General features: G+C 36.7%; 1 protein-coding gene across 1 annotated transcript; it reads left to right on the top strand.

The window, feature by feature from the left end:
* Window positions 1–14059: 14059 nt before the first annotated feature.
* On the top strand, window positions 14060–16128 carry LOC149547172 (G-type lectin S-receptor-like serine/threonine-protein kinase LECRK1). The gene has a single exon (XM_089794704.1). The coding sequence runs from the start codon at window positions 14188–14190 to the stop codon at window positions 15796–15798; it is 1611 nt and encodes a 536-aa protein (XP_089650830.1). The 5' UTR covers window positions 14060–14187; the 3' UTR covers window positions 15799–16128.
* Window positions 16129–27697: the final 11569 nt, after the last annotated feature.

The following is a 27697-nucleotide window of genomic DNA, read 5'->3' as shown; positions in this document are numbered from 1 at the left end:
ACACGATGCTATTAGAAATATTTTTTGGGATAGATGGTGGATGGTTTTTGATGCCCCTCCTTGCAACAATCACGAGGTCCCCATGTATTTTTTGAAGAAATTATATTGTGAGTTTGTCCTTGGGGAGATCCCTAATTATTTTGATCTATTAGATTCCCAGGGTAGAGGTGGGGGGTCATTATTTAAGATGTTAGGAGCCCGTCGTGATCCTAATGTAGTTAGGGCACCTGTGGTCAAGCCACAATGTGAGCATGTGACTATTCCTTTAGTTGTGAAGGAAAATGTAGAGGCCAACACTCTAGGGACCATTAATGCTTTGACGCAGACCCTCATCCATTCCATGAGCCCATTAGTTGAGGGGGAGCCTTTTGTGCATCGTGGTCACATGTGCACTTCATGTGGATCCCTATGCACATTTGGCACTCATGCTGCAGATGGTGCGGATGATGGGCTTCTCATCGATCAGTTCCTAAATGACACATTTGGCATTGACACACAAGTAAATTACAATTATAATTTACTAATTTGATCACATTTCATATGTATAGTGAATGATTAATTAATTAGCATCTATTGACATTGTTCAAAATTCAGGGTTAGAGTGTTGTTGGGCCTAGCAGCAATCCTCTAGGCCTATTTTTTGTCCCTTCCATGAGTCCTAGGGTATGTATCGATTTAATCATTTTAATTAATACATATATTTATTACGTAATCATATTAAGAATTGACAAAAAAATTATGCATGTGCATCAGTTCTCCATAGGACCCTCAACCTTTACCACAAACTCGTAGCATAGACATCAAACGAGCTTCACACAGGTACAATTGTTTCATGTTAATTTAATTCATTTGATTATATTTATTTTATGTTTCATGTTAGATGTAACGTGTATTGTATGACATGCAGCTCGTGATGTCGGACACACCTCCTCATCTGCGAAAGTCTGTTGATAGTGGAGTGGCCACAGTTGTGGCTAGCTCACAACCACTGATGGAGGTATGAAAGAATTTTCTTCATTTTAGTTGTTGTTTATAATCCAGTTAATCTCAAATTTTCTAATGTTAACCTTTGTTTATATATTACTATACCTTTTATGGTTTTTACACAAGCAGTATGTATATTAGGCCTATTGATACTCTTTTAATTATGGATTGAAACCTTTTTTTTGTTTTACTAAGAGGTAAGGGGTAGTTTTGTTTAATGGTTATCTGCTGATAGTAGTTCAGTTTGTTGTTAAAGTGTTAGCCACCTAGTTTTGGCTACTTTTAATTCAAAAACTAGGAGTAAAGGTAGAAGTGGCAGTGAAAGAATTAGATAAAGAAGAACTAGGAGCACATATTGAAGTTAGAAGTAGGGAAGAAGTAGGAAAATCAAATAAAGGTATGAGGACTAAGAGTAGGACATAATGAAATTAAAAGTAAAGATAGGAATAGAAGATTAGTTGTATTCCAAGTTGATTGCAACTAGGAGTAGGACCTACAAGATGGAAGTTATATGTTTTCTATAAATAATAGTCAAGTTTAAAGATATAATTGGTGATTAGATATACTCACCTTGGTCTAGTAGAGTCATAAGTGCAGGAGAATTTTTGTTTTAAATTAATATTATTCATAGGTCAAAGTCAAATGTTGAACTTGATAATAGAACTAGGCATATCCTTAGGATTCAAAGAAACTATAGTTTTTGGAATCAACACCATCAACTCTCCTTCACTATTTCTTTGGGATGAATGGAACTAGCATAATAAAATTCTACATTCTTTCATTCTTGTCCTCCTCCTCTCATACAAAATAAACTTGGATAAGATAAATTACTAGACTTTTGGATTCATGGCCCTTCTCTCTTCTTTTCATACTCTTATAGCTATGCTAGCGGGATAAATCATTGAATATTTTCTTATCTTTTATTTTTGCTCTTTCTTTTATCAAGTGACCACTTGAGCTTTTTCTATAGCTTTTTCAACACGATGCTTGAGATTGAGACATTTTCTTGAGTGAGGTCTCTTCAACTAGTTGACTTGGAATCTTAGTAAGCTTTAGGATTTTGTTGTTCTTTTATGTATCCTTCCAAATGGATGTAATAGTTAATATTCTTGGTTTGGGAGCTCTTTTCCTTTAGCTTGGTGATATTTAATCTCCTTGTAGTTTTCCCAAAATCTTTACCTCTTTCTCTTTTTTTCTTCTACTTTATTGTGTGCATGAGGTGGACACATGCTTTCAATAAAGTAGGGACTACATGTATCATTGGAAAAAGTAAGAACACTTATTTGGTATTAATTTTAGCCCCATTTTAATATACATTAGGGGTTCCTACATTGATTTCACACTCTCCCAACACTCATTGGACCTTCAAAATATTATTTAAGTCCTATATTGATTCATTTTCTTTAAAAAATCAAGGTTACCCTTATCTATAAATGTGCTTCTCTATTTCAACTTCAATCAAATAATTCCTTTCATTTATTGGACCTCATCTTACCATTTATGACATGTATTTTCTCTCTAAACCCAAAAATAAGTTGTTAGATCAAATTTCACACGCTCTAAATATCTTGGACCCACAATCAAAACTTGGGTTGGAATTGGTGGGTATAATATGACTTTGGTGATATTTACTTGGGTACAATATTTTTGTTGGTGATATGTGTATTTATAAGTGATTATATTTATTGAATTATTGTAAGGTCTCGTCACACCTAATCATCCACAAGCATTTGAGGTGAACTTACAGAGTGACTATTTGTTGGCGGTAAGAAAATAATTGATTTTTTCTGTACATATATTTGATTTCAACGTATAATAAATATTGATTCATATCTACTTTCTTTGTATCAGTTGGAGCTGGAGAAGAGCCTCAACAAGAGGTCGAGTGAGCATGTTAGGAGGGCCCTATCATCTCCACTATCTCCCTCCACATGAAGGCAAAGGACATTGAGAGACTTGTTTCCTTCCCCTCATGGGAAGGAAAAGATGTAGTTGATCTAGACATGTATATATATAGGCATCAGTGGACGTATTCGATACACATTTGATATATATGACATTCTATATTTGATGTATGACATTATTGGTTATATATTGATATGTTTGTTCATATACGACATATGATATGATATGTTTGACATTAAATTAGATATGTTCGTGTATGACTTTAAATTAGATATGTGCATGTATGAAATTAAATTCAATACCTAATCTATTCAAAACTTTGATAGAATATTGATTAACAATAAACTTTATCATTTTTTAAGCATAAGTTAATCATTTGCAATATGTCATCGTCATATGATTTATGATCTTGTTCATGTTTAAAGTTTTCCTTCTCTATCATTTGTTTATCAAGTTTAATTCAATACCTAATTAGTTTGAATTTTTGATACAATATTGATTGGCAGTAGACTTTATCAGGCAATATTTGTGGACCTCCTGGCAATTGGTCACCTAAATGAGAACCCTAAGATTTATTAGGAACTCCATTAAAGAAATCAGTAGTTTGAAATTACTCTATCCAACAAGATGAGATCAAAAGTTCTCTAAACATTTATGTTAAAAATAAGAAAAAAATTTGATCACAATTGGTCACAAAGTTTGTGTAGAAGAAAAAATCATTGTTACAAAAAGAATATAGACAAGAAGAAAAAACACAATTAGCTTGTTGAGCTTCACTACATAACCACCATTCTTTATCATCAATTGAAAAATGTCAGAGATAGTAGAGAAAAGATGGATTATTTGCAAAAAAAAGTCATTTTAAAAATCATAAATGTAACATAATCACTGATAGTTTTATGTATTTTCATACACTAATGATTGTAACATAATCATCGGTTGATTGGAATGTGTTGTTATTATTCTATAGTAACTAGATTAAGGTAAAAATAAAAGTTTAATAAATAGTTGTGATGTATAAGAAAGAGAGATATCTCACATGAGAGGGACGAATCTAAGATGACACATAAGATACTTGTAAGTGGGAGCTATACTTGTTAACGAATTTACAATGCATGTTATGGAAAATCATAGAGCATCTTTAAAAGGAAATAAAAGAGTATGACAAGTGGAAGGAACATGTTGTTTTGTAGACTCATATTCAAATTTGGGTGTCGATTTTCTAATGAAGGATTCAAGCATTGCAATTTGGTAGTTTTGTCTCATGTTATCCTTGTATCTCACTCTCTCTTATTCCCCCCCCCTCCCCCCTCTTCGTATTTCTATTTTTTCCATACCTATGTAGCCATCTATCCTCTTCATGTCCCCCTCAATAATGCAGAGATGTTGAGCAAGAAGTGAGGTTTAAGCACTTTCTTCTTCCTAATCTACCAAACTAAACTTGTGGCCTTCCTAATATCTTACTCCTTTAGGATATCATTTTTGTGGCCTATCTAAAGTGATAGGGTCATTTGTGAACTCCTCCAAGGTGAGTATTTCTCCAATCAAGATCTTGCACCTTTTTTATTAGGGACACTAGCCCTATTCCAAGCCAATAATTGTAACTCTTCACCAATGGCTTCACCAACCCCAAGTTTCTATTGGGACACCTTCCTTATGTTGAACTGATTGAGAATCAACTCTTGGTTTAACCCTCCAATTGTCATACAGTACAAAATGTTGACTATCATGGAATTCCTTGTAGGTCTCCTAATCTGATTTTTTGGACTTAAATTCCTCTTAGGTTGAAATCTAACTATTCTATGGGTAGATTCAGACACTCTTTGGAAATTTATTTTAAGACTCCAAAGCCTAGATTCCCAATTCCATTCCTATAGCACCTAACCCATGTAAAGTACATAGACCTAATAAGGTCACACTAGGTTTGGTTTTCAAAGTAATTACTAGATAATTGGTGCATGGCCTCAAACCTCCTCTATTCACCAATATTTATCATCTTCAAGTTATGATGAAACACAATAATGTTTCCACTTTTTTTCTATTATATATTCCCCCTTATGAAAATACTCATAGAACTAATAAACCATTCATCTCCTCTTTGCAACACTTCTCTACTTCATGTCTTTGCTTGACTCATATCTTAACTATAACAATTCTCTCCCTGAGTAGCATTCGCCAATAGTTCATTTATCCCCCTTTGTCTCATATCTTCTATTTTTACATCACTACCTTTGATATAAGTCCATTCAATATTTTATCTTCATTAACAATTTATCAATGTATTAAACTAAATTTCCAATGTTGTTAACTAAATTTTCCCTTTTCTTAACATCTTTAAAGTTAGTCAATATTGATTATCCATTGTCACATAGGAATAGGATGAGGTTGGGGATAGGGTTTACCCATCCACCCGAAGCTAATGGAGCAGACAATTTGATCCCACGATCAAAGGTGAGAGAGATTTGGCAGTTGGCAACTTTGTACTAGCCAACACTACAAGTTTCAACATCACCCGACATGGCATTGTAAAATGAAAACAGAATGTGATCTCCAAAAAGTGAGAGAGGTTATTGTAGGTCTCTATAACACGGTCCTATAGGAACTAGAATCACATCCATACCTCGTACGAGCTCCAAGATATGCCCCATCAAAGATCGCAACCCTATGGGATTTAGTGACCCTTGGGGACATTTTGGTTTGGCGTGCTCGAGAATGTTTGAGCGCTGAAGGGGAAAAGATGAGGTTGAAGATAGGGTTTACCCAGCCACCCAGAGCTAATGGAGTAGACAATTAGATCCCATGATGAAAGGTGAGAAACATTTGGTAGTTGGCAACTTTGTATTAGCCAACACTACAAGTTTCAGCATCACCCGAGATGACATTGTAAAATGAAAATGGAATGTGATCTCCAAAAAGTGAGATAGCTTATTGTAGGTCTCTACAACATGGTCCTATAGGAACTAGAATCACATCCATACCTCACACGAGCTCTAAGATATGCCCCGTCAAAGATCGCAGCCCTATGGGATTTAGTGACCCCTGGGGAGATTCTGGTTAGGCATGCCCGAGAATGTTCGAGCACTGAAGGGGATAGAATGAGGTTGAGGATAGGGTTTACTCGACCACTTGGAGCTAACGGAGTAGACAGTTCGATCCCACAACAAAAGGTGAGAGAGATTTGGTAGTTGGCAACTTTGTACTAGCCAACACTGCAAGTTTCAACATCACCCAAGATGGCATTGTAAAATGAAAACAGAATGTGATCTCCAAAAAGTGAGAGAGGTTATTGTAGGTCTCTACAACACAGTCATGTAGGAACTAAAATCGCATCCATACCTCACACGAGCTTTGAGATATGCCCCGTCAAAGATTGCAGCCCTATTGGATTTAGTGACCCTTGGGGACATTCTGGTTCGGCATGCCCAAGAATGTTCGAGCACTGAAGGGGATAGGATGAGGTTGAGGATAGGGTTTACCCAGCCATCCAGAGCTAATAGAGTAGACAGTTCGATCCCACAATGAAAGGTGAGAGAGATTTGACAGTTGGCAACTTTGTACTAGCCAACACTGCAAGTTTCAGCATCTCTCGAGATGGCATTGTAAAATGAAAAAAAAATGTGATCTCCAAAAAGTGAGAGAGGTTATTATAGGTCTCTACAACATGGTCCTATAAGAACTAGAATCATATACATACCTCACACAAGCTCCGGGATATGCCCCGTAAAAGATCGCAGCCATGTGGCATTTAGTGACCCTTAGGGACATTCTAGTTCAATGTGCTCGAGAATGTTCGAGCACTGAAGTGGATAGGAGGAGGTTGAGGATAGGGTTTGCCCGACCACCCAGAGCTAACAGAGTAGACAGTTTGATCCCATGACGAAAGGTGAGAGAGATTTGGCAGTTGGCAACTTTGAACTAGCCAACACTACAAGTTTCAACATCACCCGAGATGGTGTTGTAAAATGAAAACAGAATGTGATATTCAAAAAGTGAGAGAGGTTATTGTAGGTCTCTACAACATGGTCCTGTAGGAACTAGAATCACATCCATACCTTGCAAAAGCTCTAAGATATGCCCTGTCAAAGATCGTAGCCCTCTGGCATTTAGTGACCCTTGGGGACATTCTGGTTCGGCGTGCCCGAGAATGTTCAAGCACTGAAATGGATAGGATGAGGTTGAGGATAGGGTTTACTCAGCCACCTAGAGCTAACAGAGTAGACAGTTCGATCCCACTACCTTTTTTCCACTAAGTTGCAAATTTGAGAGACTTTTACAACTTTCAACAATGCAACTTTGCACAAAAAGTGCAATTTTTACATTTTTCACTTGATTCCAATTCTATGACTTAGAAAAGGTTCAGAAATAGTAAAACCTCAATGGAATATAGGAATATAGATAGTTTTATGGTTATTTCCTAAAATTTGCTAATGCAACTTTGCAATTTTTGCATTGACAACATTTGGGTGAATTATGCATTTTGGCTTGGAGGGTATGGAAACTAAAAGGTGTTGATGGGAACATGCTAGATAGGGTAGAAAAAACCTATTAAAGCCTAAAAACATCTTAGAGTTGACTATTTGTAGGATTTTCCCATCAGGACCTAGAAGGGTCACTTGGCGCATTGTTACAAATTTGCTCATTTTGGGTTGTTACTTGGGTCCATCACCCTATCCTCTGCATCAGGATAGATCCTAGGTTAGGGGTGGATAGAAAAGACCTATAAAGGTATTAAATAATCTAATAAGGCTATCAAAGCCTCTAAAAGATGTAAAAGGCACTAAAAGTGCAATATTTTGTAAAATTGCCAACATTGGCAATATAAGCCAAAATGGGCTTAATCAAGTCATGTAAAGGGTCCAAAGGGAGGTTTCATTTGGTTTTGAGAGACTAAATGAATTTAAAACCTCATTTCCATGTGTGGGAGACAAGTTTGGGTAGTCAAAATTGATTGCTCCAAAGGTGGATTTAGTGTTTTCTCTAAACAAGAGTTTCATTTTACATTGGAAGTCATCTAATATAACCAAAGTGAAGGTGTTTGAACCATTTTGGGATTCTAGAGACGTTGCAAAGTAAGATTTCTAGAAATCCCTAGGGTAATGGGGCTAGAAAGGAGGGTATTTAAACACCAACACCCCTACACCACCAACACCCCATTCTATGCTCCTTTCAAACACTTATTTGTTGATTTGATTGCCTAGCCAGGTATGCAAACTCACATAGGGCCTCTTGGAAAAAAAAAAAAAAAACCTCTACAAAATAAGACCAAAATACGTATTTATATTTTTTATACACTCTATTACTTGATTCCAAAAGGCCATCATGGTTCCACCATTGGAATTCAAGTTATAGAGGTTTCTTTGCTGATTGCTTTGTACAGACCAGCAAACTGGCAACCTTAAAAAGATTTTTCAAACTAGTAAAGAAACTAATAAAAACAACTCCTAATCTTTACTAAAGCATATACATTCCATACACTATCAAACCACATGAAAACAACAACCCTATCAATCCATTAAAGGTGTGGATGAAGGGTGAAATCAGAAAATTGTCATCAAAATGCTTAGTTTGCTCTTCATTCCAATGCCAAAATTAGTAAAAAAGCATGTGCCAACCCTAAAAATAACTTGGATTGGTCTTAAATACCTCTTACCCATGTGAATCAATAGATCTCATAGGTTTCCAACTGATTCTTGAAGCCCTTATAAAGTTTTAGCACTTTTTGTTAATGTTGTCAAGCAACTTTGCAAACTTGCAAAGTTGCCAAGTGCAACTTTTGCACTATTGTGCATTTAGTGGCTCCATGACCTCAAACATGGTTAAATGAACCTATTTCCATGTAATTACAACTTTTAACATTTTTTCCATCTTTCCCATCCCCCTGGGGTCTTGGTCAATGTTTGACCATTCTAGGCTCTAACAAGCAATTTAAGCAATTTTACCAACATAGAAGCAACTTGGGAACTCAAACACAACAAAAACCTATTTACAAACACAAATCACACACTTGGGGCTTTATCACATAGCCCTTATTCATGTGGTCTGGCCAAGACCACTACAAGCCAAAAATGATTTAGGAAACTTGGCATATTTCCTAGGTGCTCTTGCACCAACAAAGCTTAAAGCCAATGGGTAGAAGTCAATAGTAGGAAGAAGAAGTTCTTGACTACTAGCATAAGACTGAGGGTTTGGTAGTTAGCCTATTGAATTCCCATGGCTAGGTAGATGGGTGTGAAAATATGTTCTTTTAGATCATGATAGAATATTACCATAGCCCGTACAGGGCCTTGGGTTAGAAATATTGAGAGTTTCTTTGTAAGTGAAGGGTAATTAGACATATTTTGTTGAATCCATAGTGTTGGATCAAATAGTTGGTCCAAAGGAACTACAAATTAGATTTCTATATGTTGTCATACTCCAATAGTAACATTTGTAACTATAATTTACTTGTATGGGGTTTGGGAGAAATTGGTGAAAATAAGGAATTACCTGATTCATAGCGATACTAAGATCAAGCCTAGATAATGTCCAAGTAAGGGGTTTTGAATAAACCTATTAAATATATGCATTTAGACTATTGGAACAACCTAATTGAGATATTTGAAGAGAGTTGGGACAAGCCAATAAATTTGGTAACCCAATTTGAACATTTGGAGGGACCCTTGTGGAGAAGGGTAGGTATTTAGATGAATGGTTTGAATCTATTCTTGAAACAAGTCATTTTCTGAATGTTTATTACTTCTTGGGGATCTAGTTTGACTCCTCAAATCATTGGTTTCAAATCTAGGAGATCTATTGAGGGGTGTAAAATTAGTTACTTGTGTTGTAGATTGTTATATTGAGAAGATGCCTTCGAAAAATAAATATAGATGTAGATACAAGAGCTGATATAAGCTACTAAAATAATGGATAGCTTGAGTTGAGGAAACAAAGAGACTAAGATGCAATAAGGTAAAGAGAACTGAGACAAGTAAACAAGTAAAATGAAACCATCTTGGAAATCTTGGAAGCTTTGGAAAGGATTCCTATGAGGGATGTGCATGAAGAACAAGAAAGTGATGCTTAAGCACTTGAGAATCCTCATGGAGATGATGGAGGGGACTTAGATCTTGAAGAAAGAAGGATGATAAGGTTGTTGAAGATATTTCAATGTGGTAGAAGAAAGACAATAATTGATTTCCATATCTATCATGGCAAGATAGATAGTGAAGAGGGTTTGCGGTTGATAGATTCCCAAGAGAACTATTATAATTATGGAGATATAAGTGAAGTAAAATAAGGTAAAGCTATACAAAACATAGCTAAGAGGGACAACATTGACATGGTGGAGTAGTGTAATGGAAAAGAGGTTTTGTAAGGGTGGAACAAACATGACCAAATGGTGAAGGATGTGCCTCTTCCATCAAATAATACAATCCAAAAATAATGGATAAGGAATAACTTGAAAGAAAAGGAGATGGTTTTGATGACCTACATAGAGGAATTTCACAAGTTGAGCATAAGAGGTGGATTAGAGCATAAAGATGAAAATGTTGCAAGGTATCTTAATGGGCTCATATAAAACTTGCAAAATGGGATTACCTTGATTTTTCCTAAGACGCTTATAGATAGTTTCCAATTGGCTATAAGTGCATAAGATATGGTCAATAGGAAGAAAGAGAGACAAGAAGGTGGTAGAGGAAATGCAAACAGAGGAAGGGGAAGAAATGTCAAACTCTTCATGAAAGCTATGACCCAGATGCATCACCATTGTGTTGAATCTTCTAATATACATCTCCATTAAAATATGATTGCTGGTGTAAACTTGTGAGGAATAGTTTGTCCCAATTCAGTTGTGTGTCAATATTAGGAATGTGACCAATTAATGCAACAACCTCATCATATGTCACTTGAACAAACTTGTGCATCAACTTTATTAGCCCTCTTCTTTGGTGACCTACAAATGAAGAATTAGCATAGTAAAAAATCTAAGATAAGATTAAAAAAATGGGTCCTATTAAAGAATCTAATAGCAATTCAAATAATGTATCTAGATTCTAAACAAATAAAAACTAAATCTCATCACTTACACATCATAACAATACGGTCCACCTTAGTCATGTGATAGTCTTCGAGAAGAGGTTGTAACGTTGTATTTGAATCCAAGTGGCACACATATATCGGGAAGGGAATGGCGTGGCAAATGAGTTGGCCAAATTTGGCCATGGTGTCATTAGATTAGTGGAATGGGAGGACATCAGATTGTTACCATCATCAATGCAAGTGGTGATGGAAAGGGAGCATACTTTCAATAATGTCATATGAATAATCAAAACAAGTGGCAAGCTTTCATTTTTTTGCATGTGCATGAGGACAAGGTGCTCCATAAAGGGCTTGTTTAGAAAGATTGTATGATGACATGCATTAATATTTTGACTACTGTGAGTATTGATTACTATTGAAAAAGGACATAGAGGGGGGATTTAGCAAGATATAGAGAATAGCCTACTAATAATCAAAATGATAAGTTGTTGACTTCTCGCAGAAACTACAACTGGTCTTGACCATTTACAGATGGAAAGAGATCACTCACACGTGCTGCAAAAGGGTGAATTTTAGTTTTTCAAGAAACCTTGTGAAGTTATGATGAGTATGCAATGCCTTTTCATTTTTTTCTTTGAGGTCTTTTATTTTATATTTGATAACTGCCAAACTTGCAACAAGGCTATGTCATCTGAAGAATTGGTGGTCAAACTAGGAGAAGGTATGGATGTTAGTGATCACATTGAACCGGTGGGTGTAGAGGAAGGTATCCATAGCAGTGAGGCAGCGATGGTCTACTTGTAGGAAGGTGGCCTCTTATTTTATATGGAGGGTATGGTGAAGCAGAACAAGTTTATCTCAATGTAGTACTTCCAGACTTGGAAGGATAGAAAGGTGACTGTTAATGGGATGAGACTTGAGATCTCCAAAGAAACCATTGTGAGGTCGAAGAATTTACTATGGAAGGAAAGAAATGGTGGAGGTAGGCTAAGGTTAGTGAGGAAGTTAGTTTGTGGAAAATTTTCAAACTCCAAGAGGAAACAACGCGAATATGTAGAGAGTTTTCATGGGAAGCCCTCCCTAAGCCTTGTGACACCATCTGCTATATGTTTATGTTGTACATCACCTTGGAGGACCACTTTCAAGTAATCTATTATTACCACTTCCCTATTTTGAATCACTTCAAGAATCTTGACCACATTTCCTTCCTATTTTTGTTATTGCATTCAATGAAAAATTGTATTTATAAGGCTAGGAGGAAACATGAAGAGTGTAAAACTTTCTACCTTATATCCATTACGAGATTATGAACAAACTGTATATCCAGCACCTAGCCCAAAACCCACCTCTTTTGGCTAATCATTTGGCCTCTATCACCCCCCAAGTCTCCTTAGACCTAGGCCCTAGCCCTAGCCACAAGAAGTTCAAGAAAACCCCTACCCCGGAAGTCAAAATGGACCCTAAGGTTAAAATCAACCTCATAGAGTCATATTCGGATACTAGGAAGGACACACAAAGCACCAAGAGAACCAGTAAAAGTCTCTTGTTAGACAAATTTAAGTTCCCCCCCAAGAATGATTCCACCTCTAAGTCTTCTGACAGTGATGTCAAACCTGCGAGAAAGAAGAGATTGCCTCATGACAACAAGCCTGTCTCCAACCCTCTTAGCCCTTCCCATATCTTTGAAGCCTTGGAGGCTAACCCAGCTAGAAGTTGGAGGGAGGATATCACTTCCCCTAGGAAAGAAACCAACAAAGATACTAGGAAGAAAGGGAAGCACGACCATAGTAAGGCCAAAGTGAAAAGGCTAGAGCAATCTATGAAGGACCTAGCTAACAATCAAACTAGTATCTACTAGAGATTCAAAACTTTGGTGGAGTTTTCCACCAAGGTCATGCACTCCGTGTCCACAACCTTATACTAATTCCAAGTTAATAAGGAGGAGAAGGACCTCGGCAAAGCTACTAAAACCACCCGATCCATCTATGGGTTTTTGGCAGAGGACTAGCTAAAGACCATCCTGGACAAATCAATTAAGGTGGAGGAGGAGGATGCGAACAAAGATGCTCTTGAGGAAAAGGAGGACAAGCAAGAGCAAGAAGAGGGCAACTAGCCCTGGTTATGGTGTTTTTTTTTTGTGTGGTTTTTATGCTCATTGCTATGAACTTGGTACCCCGCAGAGTTTTAGTTTTTATGTTTATATTGATTAATAGCAACGTTGTGTTTAGGAGTTGTTGGTCTATTTTACAATCTATTATGCATATTAGATTAAGGACTGATAGTACCATCAATCATGCTATGGACATATTTTGTTTTTTGAATTTTAAAGATGGCATAGGGTAGATAACCGAGAGGTTACCTCCGACTAATTCTTTAGCTTTTTGGTTACTTGGGGTCAGCCCCCTATCTTTATTGGTTGCTATCTTATACTTCAAAAACATTATATGCATATAACCATAACAATTTGCCACTTCAAGATAGTTCATGATATGATTAATTAACCTTGTATCATTAATACTTTAGAGAGATCTTCATCTCAACATATGACTTAGCATTTTAACCGAGTATACTTAAGAATGCCAAGATCTTTAAATGCAACTCCTTCAAAGTTTCTAAAGAATATGATTTTTATCATGCTTGATCACCATCTTTAATCATTGAAACCTTTGTGACAAGAGATATAACAATATGAATTTAAAAATTCATGAAAAATATATTGTACCAAATGTCAAGGAGAGAGATCATATGCAATCCACAAGCCATTTTATTGTCTTTTGGCATAACTTCCAAAAACCCACATCGGAAGGTTCTAAAACTATAACGACTTCGTTTTTTTTGACAAAGGATGAAATTGCGTGAATACTTTTCAATGCAAGAAATATATTCTCAATGAGATCTGCATTTTGGATGGAACATCACACTTAGTCAAAATAACTCACTAAACTGATTGAAAAATTGCCAAGCAGAACGGGAAATCCTGCAAATTAAATCATGTAAATCCTCGAGTCAAGCTGGTTGCTTTTAGGACGCGCTTGCAATCCTCGAGTCACGGGAATGCTACAGAGGAGTAACGACTCCCTCTTCCACGGCAAGGCCCACAATTTCCCGGTCAGAATTCCTGGTTTACGATGTACGTCCCGGCAACGTCAATGTCTCTCTCTTCCACGGCAAGCCCTAGGCTGCACGGAAATTTCCTTCCGTCCAAAACAACTCTGCACCCGTTAAATAGTTACATCTATAATTTGATTTCATCGCACAAACTAGAGATCTCACCTCTAAATGGCTAGGGCTTTAATGAGCATCCTCCTCCGTGTTGCTTATCTGATCATAGTGGTCATCAGCGTTGTAACACCGCAGCAGGACAGCCCATGTAAACCTGCAGATGTGAATCGTGATATTGGGGTGTGTGGGTTCAATGGAATCTGTACAGCTTCTGGTTCTTCAGTCGTTTGCACTTGTCTGCCGGGATTCGAGTTTTTCGATAAGGGAAACCATTCAAAGGGATGCGTTCAGAACGCATCGCAGCTACAAAGCTGCAGTGCAAGTGGCGCAGAAATGGAGAGGCTTGCGGGCATAGAATTTCCTGGAACTCATTACTTGCGGTTGTCACCAACGAATGAAAGTGCGTGCCGTCAGGCTTGCATCGACGACTGCTATTGCAAAGTGGTTGTCTACGGCCCTGTTAACGGGACAGAGACTTGTTGGTTGAAGGCGATGCCTCTCAGATTCAGCTTGCCAAGCGACTGGCGAACTTCTTTTATAAAAGTCTACAGTGGAGCCCGCACCAAACCAGTTTTGCCCAACCCGCCAAAGGAAAGAAAAGACAAGGGCAAGGCGCTGACAGTCATAGGCGTAAGCCTTGTGGGTTGCTCCTTCGTCTTTGCAGGGATATTGTTACTTATTTGGTTGTATACATTGCGACCCAAGCTGAGAGCCACGCAAAACTATGATGATGCTAATCCAGCGGGGCTGAGGACTTTTAGTTATCAAGAGATCAACGCTGCGACTGGAGGGTTCAAGAAAGAAATAGGGAGTGGCGCTTTCGGGAAGGTGTACAAGGGCGTCTTATCCGACGGACGGGAAATCGCCGTGAAGAAGCTTGACGATCTGGTGAAGGAAGGAGGACAAGATGTCGAAGACGGAGATAATGAGTTCAGAACAGAGATGGGTATCATCGGCGCAAGCCATCACAAGAATCTTGTTGAGCTCTATGGTTTCTGCACGGAAGGCTCTCACAGGCTTCTGATATACGAGTACATGCCCAATGGGTCTCTGGACAAGTTTTTATTTAAGGGTTCAAGAGATCTCGGTTGGGAGGTGCGAGTTGAGATTGTTTTGGGAACTGCAAGGGGAATCCTCTACTTGCATGAAGAGTGCAAAACACCTATAATCCATTGTGATATAAAGCCTCAGAACATCCTCCTCGATGAAAACTACCGCGCTAAGATCGCCGACTTTGGGATATCCAAATTAATTGGAGTAGAACAGACAAGAACGTTTACTGTGGCCCGGGGCACCGTCGGCTACATTGCTCCAGAATGGCAGAAGAGTATGGCAGTTACTGTGAAAGTGGACGTGTATAGCTTTGGAGTGGTGCTCTTGGAGATTGTCTGTTGCAGGAAAATGTTCGAGTTACATGTGCCCGAAAATGAAATGATTTTGTGTGATTGGGTCTACGATTGCTTCAAACACGGTCAACTTTTAAAGCTGGTGGAGCAACAGGAGTGCAGAGGTGTTGATTCAACTCGGTTGGAAAGAATGGTGTTGGTGGGGCTTTGGTGCATTCAAGAAGATTCCTCTCTGAGGCCATCGATGAAAAGAGTAGTTCAGATGCTTGAAGGAACGGTGGAGATTAAAGTTCCCCCTCATCCCGAAATTTCCTCTTCATAAAGCTTATGCCCTCTGCCATTAGGTACTCCATTTTCGACTGAATCGGTGTCTCGTGGTCCCAAGGCGTGAAGTGTTATTTGGTTGTATTAGAACGCAGTCAAAAGAGGGGGGCTGAACTCAGGGTACAACAGGCTGAAAGTCAGCCCACAGTCATGTTTTGTATTGACCAGAATTACTAATATGCCCTGGTATTGAGGCTACAATTAAATTTGACAATGTAGTTGTGGAAACTCTGTTGTAATATTATTTATAGGTTAGTGGAGTGCTTCTTATTGCTATTGGATTTGGTTAATTAATCAGTTTTAAAGAACATGTATTACAATTTTAGTTTGTTAACCATCTTTGTGAATGTAAAATTGCTTATTATTATGTGAAATGAAACTCTCTTGCACTCAATTTGTGTTCAGAATTTGTGTTCAGAATTGGATAATGTCTTATTCCTTTAGCTACATATTAGTAGTCGCTATCATTTGTAACCTACATCTATTTATTACAAAACATGTATACATTTGTTTGTCAAAAATATATTTAATTATGCTGATTGGAAGTGTTTCAATTGTGTAATTTCTTTAATTTTACTTTTAATACAATTTTGTGTTAAATATTGTTTCAATGAAATCATTAAATTTAATCTTTGATCTATTGTAGGAGGTGGTTATTTTGTTATTTGGAAGCAATGAATCAAAAATATTGAATTCATATATAGATTTACTCTTTATTTTATTTTATTTCTTTGTATTTATTTCAAAGAACAAAAAGAATTTGTTATAAAATTATTTATTTAAATAAATATTTTGCAAAAGATTATTGTTTTAACATTGTCATTAATATATACAAAACCTCATGCAAAATGGTGTTCAATCATGCAAGAAAAATATTTAGATTCTCCAAGTCCTACTAGAATTTTTACTATGTCTAATCCTCCTTTAGGTTCTGCCATATGGAATTTTATGATGTCTTCAAAGGATATTGTTTGTAATTATGTTTCTTGGGAAATTCACAGTGGAGAGAAAGTAAAGTTTTGGGAAGACTCATGGAAAGGATTTCCCCCTCTATGTAGACTAGAAAAGTTGGATAAAGCACACCAAGTCCTAAAAGCTGAGTGGGGCTCCTCTTTTTGGGACTATGTTTTGGCTATTGAAATTCATTCAAGAAGGGTTCTCTAGAAAGAACCTCCAACATATCTTCTTAGTCAACCAAGTCTCCTTTCCTTGAGGGACTCTCTTGCTGAAAGAATTGTTTTTCTTTCTAATAGGGAAGATATAGTTATATGGGCCCCAACCAAAGGTGGTGATTATTCAATCAAGGAAGGTTATTATGGTCTACGACAAACATATAATTCAAGCAGGAAGTGTAGAGCCTTTTCCTTTTGTTGGAACTCCATTGTGTTGCCCAAGGCTAGATGTTTTGCTTGGCTTAGCCTTAGAAAAAGAATACTCACCAGTGAATGGTTGTCCAAGCTAGGTATTGTTGAATCTTTTATTTGCAAATTATGTAGCAAGGAGCTAGAATCTACAAATCACCTCCTTCTCCAATGTCCCTTTGCTTATCAATGTTGGGTTTTTGTGTTGAACAAGCTTCAAATGTCTTTGCCTCTACCAAATAGTCTTTGGGACCTATTTCAATCTTGGCCAGTTCTATTCTCAAGATCTCTATTTGCTAGTATTTGGAAGTGCATCCCAACTACTGTAGTGTGGGCCATCTGGTGGGAACGTAACAAGATCATTTTTCATAATGAAAAATCAAACCTAGAATGTGTTCTAGATGGGATTAAGAATGCAATTTCAGAAAGAGTAAATGCAAATATATTCAATTGTATGAATAATATTTCAGTATGTGCTTGGGATTATCATCTTCTAAAATAGTGGAAACAAATTAAGTTACCTCCAAGTTTCTCTGCAAACTGGAATTCTAATCATCAATCTGATCAACTTCATGTAAAGTGGTCTCCCCCCTCTAGAAATTTTCTAAAGTTAAATTTTGATGGTTGCTCTCGTGGGAACCCTAGTAAGTCAGGATTGGGTGCTTGTTTTAGAAATTGGCAAGGTGAAGTAGTTGCAATCAAAGTAGATGTTTTACCAGTTGGTATTAGCAACCTTGCAGAAGCTCAAGCCCTATTGGCAGGTCTAATTTTGGCAAAGAGATGTAATGTTTCCACCATCCATATTGAAGGTGATTCTCAGGTAATTATAAACTCTTGTCTCTCACGATCTTCTCATACCTGGAAACTAGCCTATATCCTTCAACAATGTTGGGATTTAATTGATTCTTTTCAAGCTACTTGTTTCTCTCATACTTTGAGGGAGGGCAATAAACTAGCTGATTGTCTAGCTAAACTTGGTTGTGAAGGCTCCATATTTGAATCTTTCCATTCAGAGGTTATTTTTCTAAAATTCCCATGCTTAGCAAAGTGCCATATTTGGGACACAAAGAAGATGAATGAAGCTTAATAGAAACCAGTACTATAATTGATCATCTCATGGCTATTAGTTTGCACATTCTTTGTGCATGAGAATTCATCTTGAAAATGGGAAGTACAGAGTTGGCCTTCATAGTTTATCTCCTAGAATTTGATTTGGATGGCATTGTTTGGTTCACAAATGTTCAAATTAGACAGGAGGTTCAATACTCTCTTGTTTTTAGTTATATCTTTTAGAAGGAGAGGTTCATTGGCATAATTGGACATTGGTCATTGTTGAGTATTGATATATACCATATTTTGGGAACTCTTGCTTAGTGCAAAGAAATTGTATTTTGTTGTAGGTATGCCTGGTATGACATATCAGCTTTTAACACTTTTGTACTTCGGCAATGATTCAGAGTTTTCTTGCTAGTTCTTTCTCTGATGAGCCCTTGAACTAGTTTATTAATAAATATATTATATAAGTGATATGTCACTTTTTTATTTTCTTTTAAAAAAATATTGTCATTAATATATATATTTTTATTATTAGCTCTAGTATAAATTAATATAAAAATTAATTATTTCTATTATTTTATTTTATATTTTATAAATTTTGTTAGTAAAGGTGCCTTTTTATATATAATTTAAGATTTATTATCGGATTGGATTTTATAAAGAACTCAAAATATCTTCATATTTAATACTTAAAAATGAATATTTCATATTTCTTGAGATCCTAATTTTAGTTTTCTAAAGATCTAAAAATTAGAATAAATAGGACATCAAGGATATTACCAAAAAGAAACATATGAAAGAAAAAATGATTCCTTGTTAAAAGAATATGTTTATTTTGTTGCTTGTGTTTGTAGGTTATGCCCTTGTGGTTATCGGTTTTTGGTTTATGAGAAAGGCTAGGATGCTACTTTAGGGGAGTGATTTCATTTTCCTTCCAAATGTTATTATTCAATTATATACGCTTCATTTTTAATCTAATATATTATTTTTACTTAAGGATTAAATAATATTTTTTATAGGGAACCTAAAACTTCAAGAGTTTACATACAAGTTTAAACATTGAACTTCTAAAAAACAATAGTGCCTCAAAGATTTGGCACACCAATAGAAAAATAATAAAATATTTTTTCCACATACTAATACAAGCATAATAATCACTCTATGTCTTTGAGGAAATATAATAATATGTTGGTTATCCAAATTATTTTTAATATTTTTATAGTTGAAATAGAATTATGTTCTTTGTGTGGTTAAATAGGGTGGTGTTGGTTTCAATGCAATCAAAGGGGGAAAGAAGAAGAAGAAGAAGAAAAGAGAAATTCTAATTTTACTACTTATAAGGTCGTGTTTGGCTACATTCAAATTCTTTTTCAAGTGCACTTCTTTTTCAAAGTGTACTATTATTTCTATGCTTCATAATGATTCTACAAGCTCCTAGCAATTGTGACAAGAAATCATACTTGTGCCTAATATGCAAGAGATCCTGAAGAACTGGTAGCCTAGCAAATAAAGTCAATGTAGTGATAAGGCATTAAAAAATTAAAAATAATTGATATTCAATCATGACATACTAAGCTTAAGAAATAAATCATTTTAGAAACAATACGAAGGAAAAGCTTTGCATAAGCATTTTTAGGTACGTCACACTAGGCTTACAAGAATATCATTATATGCTCAAGATAATTACTCAAACATAAATTTTGTAACTTAACCAAGCATAGGTGACATGGGAATCGTATCCAAAGCTAGTGGCAACATGATTAACATGACATCAAAAGACAAAGTGGCAGCTATATGAAACCACCTAGAACTATCCTAATTAGGGAAAATTAATATAGGGCACAAAAAAACTACAAAAAGGAAAACAAACATGAATCCAAAACAATAGATTCATTTTACTTCAGCACTCAACTTTTATGGACTGTTTGTTTATATCGGTTCTATATATATTATGTTAATGACTTCTCCTAGTTTAATAGTTTTGGTTAGATGTTGGGATAGTCTGATTTGGGATTTTTGAAATTAAGAAAGGGTGTAAGTTTGTATGTGTTGTATCTAACTTATAACTATTTTACAGTCTTTTGTTTCCTTTGTCAATCTTCATTTTTTGGTTTCTTTTTATTTTTTTAAAAATAGTTTTCCTTTAGATTAGTTTTAAGTTGGCCTTCCTTAATTTTTTTAATATTTTTTGGTTTTTCATATCACTTTAATTATTTATTTTGATTTTTAAATTTATAGTTTTTTTGTTGTTGTTTTTTTCTTTTTTCTTTTTATTATTTTCATTTTATTGTATTTAATTAAATCATATTTTCTTATTTCTTATAACCTTAAACATAGGTTCTCTTCTACTTATATTTTTCTTTCTAAATTTTTTGGCCTTTTGAATTCATAGTTTTCTATTCAATCCATTTGATAGGTGACAAAATTTTAATTTCTCATTTCTAACAACTTGTCCAAATGATGAATTATAGAATTACATTTTAAAAATTAACAATAAAAGACAGATATATTCAAATTTAAAAGTAGATATATATGATCGATCTTATAAAACCTGGTTTTATTTTGATGAAATAAAATGAAATGAAATTATAATAGATGATAAACTAGTATAGATATCTTAAATAAATCTACCTAAAGAAATGCCGATAGATATCCGCTATAAAGGGTAAAAGCACAAACTTGTGTCACCTTTTATAAACGAGAAGTGATATTAGAATTTAAAGTCTTCAACTTTAATGACATAAAAGTGGCATTTGTGCTTAGAATTTGAAGATGATGTAAACCAATAAAATGTGTAAAATTAGCAAAAAGAGGGGTAAAAATTTATTAAGACAGAAAGGAATACAACAAGGAGCTCGATCCTGAGCAAAAAGATCATCAAATTCTTGCACCATCTCAAAGGAAAGTTGCCTCCTATCCCTAATATTCTAACCCGGATTATGACTAGATGCCCATTTGGCTAAACAATCAGCAATTATATTCCATTCACGAGGAATATACGTGAACCTAATGAACTGAAAAGAGGAAGAGAAGAAAAGAATTTGCTTAACAATAGTAGCTAGCTGCCAACTAACATCCTCAAGCTCTTGCAAATAAAGCATGTTCACCACTACCTGGGAATCAGACTCACAGATAATCTTACTCCATCCCCGCAAGCAACACTATTCCACAGCATATAAAATAGCCTGAGCTCCCATGAGATTGTTAGTATAATCACCCTTATGAACTAAGAAGAAAAATTTAACATCCCCAGAACTACAACGAGCCACTCCGCCAATACCAGTCGGACCAGGATTCCCACGGGAAGAACCATCAGTGTTAATTTTTAGAACTCCACAGGGAGGAGGAGTCCAGTGCCCATCCCGGTTAACCCGACCCTTCCTCTGATGATTAAGCTGCCTGGACATAGAAGGAAACCTATGAGTTGTAGCCCCATCTTGCAAATGAAAATTGAGGCGATTACAGATAGCAAGATCAGCCAGATCCATACCCCCATCAAGCTCACACTTCACAAGAATAGTTTCCTGAAGAGAATGTGATATTTTCTACCAAAGATGCAAAACACCAAGCCGAACATCTTTGAATATGCGATGGTTCCTCTCCAACCAGATATGCCAAAGCAGGAAAGATGGGCCAGCAATCCAAGTAGCATGGAGAAAAGAAGACTTGGAGGGAGCAGCACCCAAGCGGGCCCAGAACTCGGGCAAAGAGGAAGCATGCCGACAAGAGCAACCCCAAGCACGCCACCAAAGGTGCCATATCTGAGTAGAATAGGAGCAATGGAAGAACAAATGGGAGACAGACTCTTCTCCATTACCACACAAAACACAATAAGAGGGGCCCTGAAATCCACGTTTACAAAGATTATCCCAAGTAAGACAATGGTTGTGAGCCACTAGCCACATGAAAAAATTGCACTTGGACCAAGAAACTTTATTCCAAACTTGCTTCCACCAAGGGACCTCAACATCCCCAAATAATTGTCTAGTTATCTCCTGATACCCAGCAGAGACATGATAGTTACCAGACAAGGTACCGCCCCAAGCCAAAACATCTGGACCAAGCAAAGAAGAACACTCTCTAGAGGCTAGAATTTGAGAAAGCTCCTGACGATCCATGTTTGTACCTCCAGGAGGCCAATCAGAATAATGCTTCCATCTGTAACCAACAATAGGTCCCAATTGATAAGGAGTCTTGTAATGAGCCACTTTATCTCATCCAGCGGCAAGAAAAGAGTCACAAAGAGGCTGAAGATGAGGGTATATGGATAAAATGGAAGGGAATCCATCCCAAGCATCAGACCAAAACAAATCCTGAGAACCTCCTTTACATATCCAAAACAAACCCCTCTTTACCAACATCGCACCTGTCTTCAAAGTATGCCAAACCATTGAGCCATGACCTTCAAGAGGAAGTGCGGAAACAGAGCAAGGATCAGCACCATGAAAATATTTATGAGTGATAATACAAGCCCAAAGTTGATGTTGTCCAGAGCACCATCGCCAATAAAGTTTAGCAGCCAAAGCTTGACTACTCAATAGAGCAGATCAAAGACCAAGACCACCCTCCTGTTTAAGCCTACAAACAGTTGCCCAATTAACCAAGCTCCATTTAGTACTACGCAAATTACCACTCAAAAGGAATTGTCGAGAAAGAGCATCAAACTCCTTGAGAAAGTAAATAGGTGCAGCGTGAACCATGCTTTGATAAGTAGGAATAGCTTGGATAATAGCTTGAAGAAGAGTAACCCGGGCAGCAGTAGAAAGCCATCTATGAGTCCAATGATTTACCTTATCCTAAAGCTTGGTAATCAAATTTTGCCAGAAGAGACGTGGCTGCCTGGAAACAGCAATAGGGATGCCAAGATAAGTCAAAGGAAGTGATCCTATCTGAAACCGTAGGATACCAACAATCCTATGCTGAATAGAATCAGGAGTGTTAAAAAAGTAAATGGAAGATTTGTGCTCATTAACTTTCTGGCCTGAAGCTGCCAAATAAACGTCCAAAGCATGTCGAAAGGCTTCAGCTTCCTTGATCCTAGCAAGACCAACAAGAGCAGAATCATCAACAAATTGAAGATGGGAAAGAGAAGGTAAGCCATTACCCCACCGCCAGCCTTGAATAGAATTCTGGGACACCTGATGCTTAATGAATCTGCCCAAGCCTTCAGCCATGATGATGAATAGATATGGGGAGAGAGGGTCACCCTGGCGAAGGCCTCTAGAAGCACCAAGTAGTTGAGAAGGTTGACCATTAATAAGAACAGAAAAAGAGGTAGAAGTAACACAACTCATAATCCAACTCACCCAGTCAGAGCTAAATCTAAAAGAAAGAAGAATACTCCTTAGGAAGCTCCATTTAACTCTATCGTAGGCCTTAGCCATATCTAGTTTAACAAACATAGCTCTCTCCCTTGAAGTAGCCATAGAGTGAATAGCCTCAGTAGCAATAACCATCCCATCCAAAAAAAATTTGCCAGCAACAAAACCACCTTGTTCTTCTGAGATAATAATGGGAAGCCACATTTTCAATCTCTCAGCAATCAACTTAGTAATAACTTTGTAAACCACATTACATAAGGCAATTGGTCTAAAAAACTCCAATTGATTAGCACCCTCTCTCTTAGGAATAAGAGTCAAGAATGTAGAGTTCAAAGCTCGAAGCATCTGCTTGCTAGCATAGGATTCTTTAACCACCTCCAACAAATCATGATTAATGATGTCCCAAAATTCCTGAAAGAATTCAACTGGAAATCCATTAGGACCAGGAGCCTTCCCCTTAGGCATGCCAAAGACCACCTCCTCCAGCTCTTCCAAAGAAATAGGACGCATGAGATAATCATTCATTTTCTGAGTGATAAGGGAAGGAATACAAGACAAAATAAGATTTTCTTCATTATCAGCAGGAGGAGAGTCCTCAGAGAAGAGGGTAGAGAAGTACCAAATAGCCTCCTGAAACAAAGCAGGCAAGGAATTCAGTTGGATACCTTGAGAATTAACCAAAGAAGAGATAGTGCTCTAATTCCAACTAGATTGCACTATTTTATGGAAAAAGGCAGTGTTACGATCACCTTCCTGGAGCCAATCAACTCTAACCTTTTGCTTCCAAAAAATTTCCTCTCGAAGTTCCCATTCTTCTAGAGCTCTAGAAGTAAGGGATTCAGCCTTGCCAAGATCCTCTGAGAAACCTCGATCTCTAATCTCCCTTGTGATGACATCAAGATCTTTTTGAGCAAGCCTCTTCATAAAGTGAAGGTTCCCAAAGCATTCCCTATTTTATATCTCGAGCTGAATTTTAACATATTGAAGCCTTTTAGAAAATGAGAACATTGCAGTACCATATGCAGGAGCACCATCTTTCCACCAACAGAAAACACAATCATGAAGAGAGGAGTCCTGAAGCCACATTAACTAGAACTTAAAAGGAGGATGCTTCGGAACATAAGCCCCTATAGCGGAAAATTTGATTGGCCAATGATTTGAACCCCTCCAATCAAGGATTTCTGAAGAGATAGTAAGGGTGCCACTAACCCAGAAGCAAGAAATAAGAAATCTATCCAGACGTTCTGAGATAGCAGCAACACCAGTCCTGCGATTCTTCTAGGTATAGAGACCATTAGAAGGCTTAACATCAGAGAGATGCAAAAGAGATATATGTTGCCAAAGAAGAGCAAAAGAAGGCCTCAATCTAGCCAAACCACCATGCTTCTCCTCCAGACTTAAAACTAAATTGAAGTCCCCTGCTAACACCCAAGGATTATAAGGATGACAATTTCTAACATATTGAATATGTTCCCAAAGTTCCTCCTTTCCCACAAGATCAACAGGTGCATACACATTAGTAACCATGATTACCTCTCCTGAGTCTAGAGCAGAAGCTACCATAGAGAGAGCTGAGCGAGAAGACATCCAGCCAAGAGGAGAAATTTTTTGAGGATCCCAAAATATAGCTAAACCACCCACACTGCCTGTTGCCCCAACACACTGGCATTGGCCACGAGACCAAATACTAGAGGCATGTTGTACCATAGACTCCACAGAGAGCTTAGTCTCTTGGATACAAAAAAACATCAGGGCTATGATTAACCACCAAGTTATGAATAGCCTTTTGTCTAGGGATGCTATTCAACCCCCTTACATTCCATGAGAGAATAATCATCATTGGGTAGAATTGGGAAAATGAGAATCCAAAGGTTTCACTGAACCAGACTCAATCAATATATCTCCTGTGAGTTTAATCTTCTCTTGGTCTATTTTGCGCCCACTCCTTAGAGGAGTAGAAGAAGCCCGCTTAAAGGGTCGAGACATCAACCCCAAGGGGAGAGGAGAACCCTTTCCCTTACCTGATGGTAGCACATCCTTAACCAAATCAGCTAAAACAACATCATTATCCTCCAACACTGCAGGAGTCACCAGAGCCTCTGTCACAGGAGCTACAGGGACCTCATAGTTCTAATATACTACAACTTGGGATGCCCCACAAGCATCATTAGGAACAGATCTCTCATCTGGGCAAACTGAATCAGAAGAGATAGGAGGAGGAATACCCTCCTCTAGAACCATACTATCCAGCACCTCAAAGTGGTTAAAACCTAAATCAGATAATCTTTCTTTCAAAGGCCTCTTTTGACCATGGCCCTTAGCACGAGGGTGAACAGGGATAAATCCATCCTTATCCTGCATTTGAGCCTTACCCTTACCTGTAGCATCTTGCGGATTCATCCCCTTGGTAGTATTAGCCATTTGAGATTGTCCTTTCCCTGTAGTATCTGCCAAACCACCAGTATTGCCAGCTATAGAACAATCCACTCCTTTGAAACTTGAGTTACGGGGGCACTGACGCAGTAAATGACCATACTCATGACAAATTCGGCAACGGAAAGGGAGAGATTCATAATCTAACTGCTGCACCCAAGAAAAATCCCCCATACAAATTTTCAAAGAATCTGGTAATGGGTTATTCAAATTAATTTCAACACAAATTCTAGCATAAGAAATAACCTTTTTATCGAGGGATTGATGTGCGATCGCAATCGGCTTCCCCAACAAAGCAGCAATTTGTCGAAGGATGTCTTCACGCCAAAATTCCAAGGGAAGACGAGGCAATCGAACCCAAACTGGCACTGTTGAAGGGAGATCCTCAGCAGAATTAAAACCTGAATGCCAAGGTTTGACAAATAACCCCACATGGTTGTAGAAATAAGGGCCTCCTTCAAAAATACGATCCCGATCAGACATGCAAGAGAATACAACAAAAAAATAACTATTCCCCGCCAACATAATCTCCATATCGCCTTCCACCTGCCATGAGCGGCGGATCCATGCCTCAAGAGCGGATAGGGAAATCTGGATTCCAAGAAATTTGCATATCAAAGCATGCTTGGTCCAATAATCAATGTCCTCCATTACAACCGTTGGAGGAATAACCAGAACAGAACGATCATGGCTACGCGGAAAACAACTATTAACTTTTTTCAACTTGGAGCTCTCCCCTGAATAAAACGATTCAGATCGCATTGCATGCATAGTTGGAGAAGAACCATTTGTTCTCACCAACGGAGAAGAAATCCCAGGCCCTGCCATCCTAAAATTAGATGAAGTTTATGTCTGTAATTTTTTTGAAAAAAATTGAGTGAAAATTTAATCTTTTTTTTAAAAATTTTTTAAGTCTATTTTTTATTTTTTTTTAAATGCTGAAAATATAGAGTTTTTTTCCCATCAAACAAATATATGAAAATGTTCAATTTTGGTTTGATTTTGGAATATGTTAGAGTCAACATGTATACCTAGTGCACCAAAAAATAAAAATTGAAATTCAACTAATATTGTTTAACTGGTCAAAGTCAAAGTTATCAGAAATTGACAATTTTTTTCTCCCATCAAACTTTTTCCATCAAATCTACATTTTTTTAAAACAAATTACATATTCTTGAAGAAAACTCTCTCCTCTAGTGCAACATTAAAAAATAATAATTTTTTAACATGATTTACTATTTTTTTCTTATTTTTGAATAGACATCTTACTGAATCTTAAAATACCTACATGTACTATTTTCAAATTATAACATATTATCCATAATCAAAATTTTAAAAAAATTATATAATCATAATCTTGACTCCGAAACCTACAAAACTATATTTTTAATTTTAAAAAAAAATTCAATTTAGTAAGTCAAATTGGCCTTCTAAGTGTGTGTTTGCAGAAGTTCTTATTTGTGCTTTCACCCTAAAATAATTATAATTTAATTTACTACATCTAAAATTATTTGTATTTCTTATATCTCCATTTATTTAGTTTTTTATTAACTTAAGCTTTTTAATTTAATTTCTTAAAAAATGAATGACTTATATCTCCAAATATTATAATTTAAATAGATATTTTATGTGATATTTATTAAATTGTTTTTGACATGCAGATGGTTGTCAAATTTAACTTAAAAAAATAAAAGTTAACATTAACACGCTCACACCATTCCACTCC

This window comes from Cupressus sempervirens, chromosome 7 (genome assembly GCF_028749045.1).
Source record: "Cupressus sempervirens isolate cs-2001-9-10 chromosome 7, ASM2874904v1, whole genome shotgun sequence".
NCBI classification, from domain to species: Eukaryota; Viridiplantae; Streptophyta; class Pinopsida; order Cupressales; family Cupressaceae; genus Cupressus; species Cupressus sempervirens.
Note: the sequence above shows the minus strand (reverse complement) of the source record. Positions and strands in the feature narration are given on the sequence as shown.